The following is an 8,726-nucleotide window of genomic DNA, read 5'->3' on the forward strand; positions in this document are numbered from 1 at the left end:
ACATCCCCGCATGCGCATTGAGGAGGGCGAGATGAGTAGCCGCCGCCGCCGCCGCCACCCCCTCTCGCCGGCGGCGGCGCCCCTGGATGATGACGACCTGCTCTCCGAGATCCTCCTCCGCCTCCCCCCGCAGCCGTCCTCCCTCCCTCGCGCCTCTCTCGTCTGCAGGCGCTGGCGCGTCCTCGTCTCCGACCCTCGCTTCGCCCGCCGCTTCCGCCTCCACCACCGCCGCAACCCTCCCCTACTCGGCTTCCTTCACATAGGCTTTCGCACTCGCGAGCTCTCCTTCCTGCCTGCTCTGGAGCCCCCCAATCGTGTCCCGCCCGGGCGCTTCTCTTTGAAGTTCGGCGGCGACGGCGACCCCTTCGCGCTCCTCGGATGCCGCCATGGCCTGGTACTCGTCTACCACGCGTCTTGTAAACAGATCCTGGTGTGGGATCCTGTCACCGCCGACCAGCACCGGATTGCCGTCCCACCAAGGTTTGCGAGAGATGATGTGATCAGTGGGGCGGTGCTTCGTGCTGCCGGAGATGCCCAACACTTTCATGTAGCCTTGACAGTGTTAGACGACGAGGACAAACAACACAGACGAGCTCTCGCATGTGTGTACTCGTCAGAGACTGGATTATGGGGTGATCTCGTCTCGACACTGCTTCCATGCGAGGCTTCAGCGAGCATGCGGCTTATTTCATGTAAGGCCGCTGTGCTGGTTCGGAATTCTCTTTACTGGGTGCTTTTTGGGAATTTGGATGGATTTCTGGAGTTTGATTTGGAGAGGCAGGTCCTAGCTGTGATACGGATGCCAATGGATTTGGTTGCCAAGGGAAGTTATGATATCTGCGTGATGCAGGCAGAGGATGGTGGTCTTGGTTTATTCTGTGTGCTGCAGTTGGACTACATTGCCCAATTATGGAAGAGGAAAACTGATTGTCATGGTGTTGCTTCATGGGTGCTAGGAAGAACTATTGAACTGGACAAGCTAATTCCCATGAATTTACCTGAGAAAATGCCCGTTGTGATACTGGGATTTGCTGAGGACAATAATGGGGTGTGCCTGTGGACACCATCTGTCTTCTTTATGGTCCATCTCGAGTCATTGCAGTCCAAGAAACTTTTAGAAGCCAACTTCTTTTTTGTTTGTCGCCCATTCGAAAGTGTCTACACTGCAGGTAATGACATGCCTTCATATATTGGGTTTAACAAAACCAAGTTAATGTTCAATAATGTGTTGGCAGAATTCTGCTCACATCCTTTTGCCTTAAGTTAGCAATTTTAAGTAGTGTCATACCACCTGTTTCTTTTACTACTTGATGGCCTTTTTTACATTAAGTGATTTTGTTTATGTAATATTCCTGTTCTGATTCTTGTGTGGTGGCGTTTTAATGAATAATTATGATCTAGATTTTTTTTGTTAGTGGTATCTAATTTATTTTATGCTCTGTAGCCAGGCATTGGGCTGCAATTGGTCTACTGTCAGCTTCATTTATGTAATTCTTGTGGTTCAAGTCAGAACTAACAAACTGTCTTTATTAAGTTCATTATATGAATATTCATACAATAGAACAAATGAATATTCATACAATAGAACAATGAACACCAAGATTGGCAAATGATTTCTTTAAAGTTGAACTATGTTTCAATGTTCTATGCCTATTAACATATACTGTACAATGGTAGTTTTAGTGCATAGCTACAGCGCAGTTTTTTCTTGAGATGATACATGGTAGTTGGAGGTTGAAGCCAACAACTACTTGAGAAACTTGCTTGAACCAACTGAAATGTCAAATAGGTAGCTCAATTGGTACAGTTAGAAGCTTCAAGCTCATCCTATTTCCTTCATTCAATATTTATTTTCCCTGTTAATCTTGCTACTAAATTCAGTCAATATTGCTGAATAACTTTTCATTTTATCACTTAAGGAGAGTCCCTAGCACGAGTAGCAAATTCATTTGTACCAGGGAAAACAAATAAACTGAGATCATTTCTTTTTTCGGGCTAAATTTATTTTAAGATGATATAAATCTGAATAGTCTTGATCACTTTTATTGCTATGGTTTCTTAGTATGATTTTTTAGGCTAAATTCATTTGAAGATAATCTAAATTTGAATAGTCTTGTTATTTTGTTGCTAGGATTTATCAGTATACCTATATTTTGTTTATTCTGATGTGCCATGAAATGAGCTTAATTATTCTGGATAAATTGCCTCTTCTGACCAGTTAATAATCTTGAGTGTGCATCTTAATCATTTTTAAGATAGTAATCAGCTTATACTTTTTCGAAATGTTCATTAAATTTGACAGTAGGCTTGGTTTTGTTTATCCATTCCTAATCTGGTATAAAACTGATATTGTTTCCCAAACAGCTATTGTGAGTTTATCTAAACATATTGTTGATGCCTCCTCGTATCTATTTGGTTTTTTGTTGGAATGTCATTGGTTGCTTGACTTGATTACTTCTTATGCTTGCAGAAACAGACATTGGTGGTGGACATGATGGGGCTGGTCTTTTGCAGAATACATAAGATGATTATCTGGCTATGTATGCTGCCGTGGTGTACTGATTGAGCAGGTAGGCATATCTTCTGCATGTATGCTGAGGTATCAGTACTGTTTTCTTAATGTATTGTTTTTCTTTTTACTGCCATTTCTCAAGTATCCAATTATAAGCGAGGACTAAGATGTTTCCTGCTTGGCCACCTCTTATCCCGCTTTCATGGCAGGCTGCATTTTTTATCTTTCTTCCAGGCCCAGCTTCCTCATCCTTTTGTGCCTTCATCAGCAACTCTATATTCCCTTTCACGTGCCTTCACCCACCTACCTTCTCTTTTATTTGCTGATGTTGTACGCCCCTCACTATTGGATGTGCTCTTTTGTTTGCCTTCTTTGTTCATCCAGTTGCCTTGCTTTCAGTTACCACCTTAATTCTCACCTGGTTCCTTCTGTTAGTGTAGTTTCTTCTCCCTCTAGCTCCTAAGATGAACTGATGACTTGAGACCCTTCCGCTTTTCGTGCATATGTTAACTGTTAGCATAATGAAATGCATCCTCTTTCGTGTTCTGCATTTGATTTCCTTTTTGTTTTTTACTACCAGTCGCTACATGCCTTTGGTTAGTTTTTTGGGGTTATGCATCTATCTAGTCCTAGTGTTATTTTTATGTAGTTTCCTTTGTGCAAGTAGTTTATAACTGACAATACATGAACATTTGCTTCACACTTTATTTAAATGGGCTTATGACTATGTCATTTCACATTGCTGCTTATCTTGGACCATTATGGTACCTAGTGAACTAATAACTGCCAAAATACTTGTAGAACATGCTTTCTTTAAACTTTATATTACCAATTAGTATCTTTTTGCTTGCGGCTATTGAAATTTTACTGGATCATAATTCTTGTGATAGTCGGTTTGCTTAAACGATCAGCATCTCTCACCGTCTATCTAATTTGCATATGTAATTGGCCACCATCCACTAACATATCTTGTCTGGTCCAAGGTATATGTAGCTATGCTGGGCATTGTATGTTCTCCACTTTCTGCCACGTTAGATGTTTAGCACTTTATACTGAACACATGATCAAAATGGCATGGCTAGATTCTACCATAAATATTGCTTTGGTCATGAATTGCATTTTTTACTGGCATGTTAAATACTCCCTCCGACCGGAAATACTTGTCGGAGAAATGGATGTATCTAGACGTATTCTAGTTCCAGATACATCCATTTCTTCAACAAGTATATCCGGACGAAGGGAGTATTAATTATATTAGAGATGCTATAGAAATAGTTGAAGTAAGTATTTTGATGTTGTGGAGAGTAAATAAAGATGGCATCTATTTTGTCTGAAGGAGGTGTCTCCATTAGAGTATTAGTAGGATCATGCAGGACCCCTCACTTGAGGCTTACTGCCCAAGTGTAACTAAATTTGATCCGTTAGCGACTGGCTAGCTCATGCTCCCTCCATCGAAAAACCTTGTCCCTCAAATGGATGTATCTAGCACAAAGTTAGTGCTAGATACATCCATTTGAGAGACAAGCTTGGGACAAGTTTTTTCGAACGGAGGGAGTATCTATTTCTGAACAGTATGTCTATAAGCTAGAAACGAGACGGTTCGGCTTTGCTACTCCATGAGCCCCTCATATGCCATAACAAGGCATATTTCAAATGATTCGATAAGCTAGGATGTCCAGTATTTCCCTATAATGGGGTGATTTGAACCACTTGTCTTTTAGCCTTTACTGAGACCAGAATACCAGATGTGGCCAAAAACTTGAGAATACGCCAGCAATAAGAGTTGAAGGTGTAGCATAATTCTTTTTTAACCGTCCTCCTATAGCTGCTCTCTATTTCTAATGTTGGTTCTGTCCAATAATGCTGAGACGATTCAGTTTCTGAATTTTTCCGCACAATTTCCTCAATAGTACTGTAGTGAAGTTAATGTTTAATGTTTGTGTCATCCTGATACATAACTTTAGCGGCTTTTCCATGAATAAATTGTACAAATTGGTTTGACTGATGAAATTGATGCCCCGCGGGGCCGCAGGTATCTAGGACTACGTTCCGGCGGCTGAGATGCAGAAATGGGTTGTGTGGTGTAGGTTCTTCCATTGTGAAGGGGTCTGTGCGTACTGGATTTGCCGGTGACTTGCTTGAATTAAGTATTAGTGTTGCGTCTGGTTGAGTTTTCAGCTTCTTTACATCTCGGCTGATGTTATATGCCCCATGGTGCTGTCACAATAGATTAAAATTGTGTTTCTCAAAAGACATGACGATGACACGGTGATCATGAAGGTGACCGAATCCAGGAGAAGATACATCCCTTGTTTGTCATTAGAATGAGCAGGATGCGAGTTCCGTTGGGTAGAGTTTCACCTTGTGATTTGTAGTATGCCCAAGTTTGTACTCTGTCCTGACATGAATTGTTCCAGTGGAAATACATCCAGAAGGTTGCAAGTTGATTGGAAGTATTTTCACCCCCCACTGATTTAAATTTTTTCTATCTGCATCTCTGTAGCTAAGCAGAGTGGTAAAAAAAGAGGAGACAACAACCTTCACTGTCAGAACTGCCATATCATGCAGCTTCTTAAGATCTTATGTCTAGGGAGCGGTGACCGATCAGTACTATGTCTCTCTTCATTACTGGATGACACAGTTCCCCCCTACCATGGCCATTTGGGAGTAACGGCAATGGATGAGTGCTGCTATGTTGAACACGCTAAATATAGCTTTCTTCTTTCTTGAAGGTGTGGCGAAAAGCTTTGCTGAGTTGGGTTGCTTTATTAACGTGAAATGGTGCAGCTGAATGGCTTGCAACCACCTCAAATGTCCAAATGGTCAATGCCCCCAGCAATGTCATGCCGTCCGTCTGGCTCCGCCAGTGGGCACCGCAGGAACAAATGGCACGATGCCCGAGGAGTGGCATCAACTAGTCAGAGATGAGAAAGGACAAGTCTTTGTTGATTCACATTTTTAGCGAACAGTTAGGGTTAGGATCATACGGTGAACATTGTTTCAAAAATCGGAGCAAACAATTTTACAGAGCATGTACCTTCACCCAACTGACAATTGCTCGACTTGCATATATAAAGAACTCAAACATGAAGGCAGCAACCAGCTTACTGCTTCTGGTTCAACAACAGCTTACATACATACAGATCACCATGCATGCTAGTACCAGGTAACGGTGCAACGACAGACAAGTTTAATCCTTCTCAAAGACACTGGAAATTCAAAATAAACCTCATGCATAGATTTCTTTGCCGTTCCTCACCATCACCATGTAGCCAGGCCCCTGGGTGGGGTGGAGAGAGAATAATGAGATTAATTAATTAATCATAACGTAGCTGAAAAGCAGTTAGACACAAGGGTAACAGTCAATCTCCCCATATAAGAACAGTTATGCCAATCAACATTAATTTCGCTGGTTATTTCACTTGTTGATCAACTAAAGATTCATCTACCATTGAACTAAATTCCTAGAACTTGCAAAGAAGAAATCTAACAGGATAAGAAAAGTTCAACTTTCATGAGTAAAACTCAACATGGCGACAGAATTCTGTATGTTCCATGAAACTACATCAATCTATATTGGTTATTACAGGCAAAGCAATATGGTAAAATGCTCCATCTCACCTTTAACTTGTGTCGCCTTTATAGCAGCTAAAGTAGCAGTGATCGCCCCAACCTCTGCAGCAGATGCTTCAACCAAGTAATCAACACATTTGCTCGATCTTCTGCGCACACAAAAAAATTAAGTTCGAAACACATGGTAGATCACATTTATTATGAACAGAAGACCGTGCAAAGAAAGATGGCAGCACAAGTCTAGGACAGAAGTAATGCAAACCTCTGTCCCTGGACCACAGCATTCTCAGGGCTGATATCAGTATGCACATCCCCATTATCTAACAGGAGAAGCAACTGGGGTTCCAAGAACCACTTCTCCATCCGCAGTTGTTTCTGTAGTCATTTGCCCTGTTTGTTCATCATTGTAAGCAAATATGCCAGGTGCTCCTCCAGCTTGCATGTAGCAGCAGCTGCAGCTGCTTGTTGTTTCAGCACCAAGAAGGTCATCTAGCAGCAAACCTGTGGTAGCAATTACATATGAATTTTTGCATCAATAAAAAGAAAAATAATGAACCTACGTATTCAAAACTAAAGAAAAAGGTTAAAAAAACAAATATTACCAGCTACTCCACAAACAAAATCAGCAAAAGTGAAAAAACAACAAAGATAAATTATAAGATAGCTACACCACACTGTTATTGATATGCACTGCACAAGGAATAGCAATTATGCATGTGGTCGCTTCTGAGCAGGATTCGAAACCAATCTTGGACACAGTTTCAAGGATTGCTTGTACCAACTTCTGCCAAGTTCCAATTAGTCAGAAGCAGAACTTCTACAGACCCTCCAAACAAATAGCCAACACCGATTTATGGAGTGGATTTTTCAAGTTCTTATCATAACATGGTGAAAAGGACGCTTCATTGAAATTATGCTCCCCAATGTGGCCAGAATTGGTGAGATTCAGCCATAATAAGGTGTACCAGTCCGAAATGGGGGTCTTCTGACTCTGTAACTCAGATGTCAACTCTCTAAAAGAAATGTGGATGACAAAGTTAATAGTTCGCTCGTATTACATCGACGGGCTTTAACCATATTAATGTAAACAAGGATCATTAAGGTTGAATATCAAACCCCTTGCACACCTTTTTTAAGAGAGGGAAAATAATTCGCGAGGTGCTACCTGCTGGTGGCCGGAGGGAGCTGGGCTTGTTGGCATCGGCGAATACGGGAGGCGCGTTGAGAGCCATCACTCGCTCAACACCCACCTCGATGCCAACGACGGCGCCGCCACCCGATCTAAATAGGGGAGGAAGAGAAGCCGACTACGTGAATCGACGGGCAGCACCCGCCGAGGGCAATCCAAACCCCCGGGGAAGTAGCACGAAACCCTGGAGCAGCAGGAAATAGTGGGAAGCAGTGCAGATGTAATCCCCTCACCCTCGGTACCGCCTCCCCTGTACCGCCTCACTGCGCAATGTGCATCCGGGGTGAAGAAAACCAGACCAGGCGGAACAAACCGAAGGAAATCCAAACACACAAAAATTCAGCTGACTGGATCGATCGAAGACAATGCGAGAAGCATTATATATCGAATATCGCAACCTCCCAGATCACATGGAAAAAAAATCGTGTATAGAGAGTTAACTGGTACTAAGATCCATGTTAACACAACATTTCCCCAATTCAAGAAGTTCACCGAAATGGCGACCAAATTATGATCCGGTCATAACAAGACGAGTAAAATCATAGCATGAATCCCTCGCTAGTTTGCAGCAAGGTACAACAATTATTCAACCAAGACCATTGCATTGCCCACACCAAGTGCAGCTCACACGAGATTAGATATAGAAAGATGAAAATATGTAACACTTTTGCGGTAGCGAAGCGAGGAGAAATGGCGCCTCCTCCTACTAGGCTACTACAGCTTGTACTTGTAGCGCGTGACCCCGGACTCGTTGGGGAAGAACCCCATGAGGCGTCCGGCGGAGTTCTGGTAGGCGTACATGAACCCTCCCAAGACGCCGATGAGGCCCCCCGTCACCATCGACGGCCCGCGGATCCCCGGCTTGATCCCTGCGAGCACCGCCCGAGGACGAGGATCTGAGCCACTGGGAGCGAAGTGGAGAGGGTAGTCCTGCGGGGAGAAGGTTGGGGGCTAGGAGGACGTACCGGAGAGGTAGCCGACGGTGACGGAGACGGCGGAGATGGTGGAGAGGCGGAGGTAGTCGAGCGTGGAGAAGTTGGCGACGACTTTGGTGAAGGCGGGGTTCCGGTCCACCACCGGGTACTCCGGCTTCACCGACGCGGTGATGTCGGTGTTCATCGCGCGCTGCGGGGCTCTCTTCCTTCCTTCCGGCGGCGGCGGCGCGGTGGCGGATTTGGTCGCTGGGGCTGAGAGGTGTGTCCGGTGTGGTTCTCGGGTTCTCAGTCTCACAGTGGGGCGCTGTGGGCCGGGCTTGTTACAGCCCAGGTTCTGAAAGACGGGTCGGGTTGTTTACACTTCTTACTCCCTCCGCATATTAGATTTGTCTAAATTAAATCTTACTAGTAGAGTGCCCGTGCGTTGCCACGGGCTCTTAAATAAGAGTTTACAAGAGTTACATGTTAAATTGGTCTTACACCATCGTGTAAAAACATATCACTTATAGTCAACATT

The 8,726-nt window shown here is 43.7% G+C and overlaps 2 protein-coding genes across 4 annotated transcripts; one reads left to right on the forward strand and one right to left on the reverse strand.

Moving 5' to 3' along the window:
- The first annotated feature begins 6 nt into the window (after nucleotides 1–6).
- LOC119324634 (putative F-box/kelch-repeat protein At3g17280) lies at nucleotides 7–4,965 on the forward strand. Its single transcript, XM_037598404.1, has 3 exons — nucleotides 7–1,169; nucleotides 2,471–2,570; nucleotides 4,545–4,965. The coding sequence occupies exons 1-2, from the start codon at nucleotides 11–13 to the stop codon at nucleotides 2,521–2,523; spliced, it is 1,212 nt and encodes a 403-aa protein (XP_037454301.1). The 5' UTR covers nucleotides 7–10; the 3' UTR covers nucleotides 2,524–2,570; nucleotides 4,545–4,965.
- Nucleotides 4,966–5,504: 539 nt separating this feature from the next.
- LOC119325772 (serine/threonine-protein phosphatase BSL2 homolog) lies at nucleotides 5,505–8,523 on the reverse strand. 3 transcript variants are annotated; one of them, XM_037599499.1, is made up of 4 exons: nucleotides 8,240–8,374; nucleotides 6,348–6,586; nucleotides 6,134–6,231; nucleotides 5,505–5,792 (listed from the first exon to the last, which is right to left on the reverse strand). In XM_037599499.1, exons 2-4 carry the CDS (start codon nucleotides 6,446–6,448, stop codon nucleotides 5,713–5,715), a joined length of 279 nt encoding a protein of 92 aa, XP_037455396.1. In that variant the 5' UTR covers nucleotides 6,449–6,586; nucleotides 8,240–8,374; the 3' UTR covers nucleotides 5,505–5,712. The 3 variants fall into 3 exon arrangements, with proteins under 3 accessions (XP_037455396.1, XP_037455395.1, XP_037455393.1); XM_037599498.1 differs by having other exon boundaries at nucleotides 6,134–6,234; XM_037599496.1 differs by lacking the exons at nucleotides 5,505–5,792; nucleotides 6,134–6,231; nucleotides 6,348–6,586 and adding an exon at nucleotides 7,716–8,143 and having other exon boundaries at nucleotides 8,240–8,523.
- Nucleotides 8,524–8,726: the final 203 nt, after the last annotated feature.

Source organism: Triticum dicoccoides, chromosome 6B, assembly GCF_002162155.2.
Source record: "Triticum dicoccoides isolate Atlit2015 ecotype Zavitan chromosome 6B, WEW_v2.0, whole genome shotgun sequence".
Lineage (NCBI taxonomy): Eukaryota > Viridiplantae > Streptophyta > Magnoliopsida > Poales > Poaceae > Triticum > Triticum dicoccoides.

Excerpts from the sequence above, each read along its gene's own strand:
- LOC119324634 (XM_037598404.1), top strand. The coding sequence starts at position 11 with ATGCGCATTGAGGAGGGCGAGATGAGTAGCCGCCGCCGCCGCCGCCAC. Across the intron at positions 1,170-2,470 it reads CGAAAGTGTCTACACTGCAG|AAACAGACATTGGTGGTGGA; the intron begins GTAATGACATGC and ends TTATGCTTGCAG.
- LOC119325772 (XM_037599496.1), bottom strand. The coding sequence starts at position 8,393 with ATGAACACCGACATCACCGCGTCGGTGAAGCCGGAGTACCCGGTGGTG. Across the intron at positions 8,144-8,239 it reads CACCGTCGGCTACCTCTCCG|GGATCAAGCCGGGGATCCGC; the intron begins GTACGTCCTCCT and ends CGGTGCTCGCAG.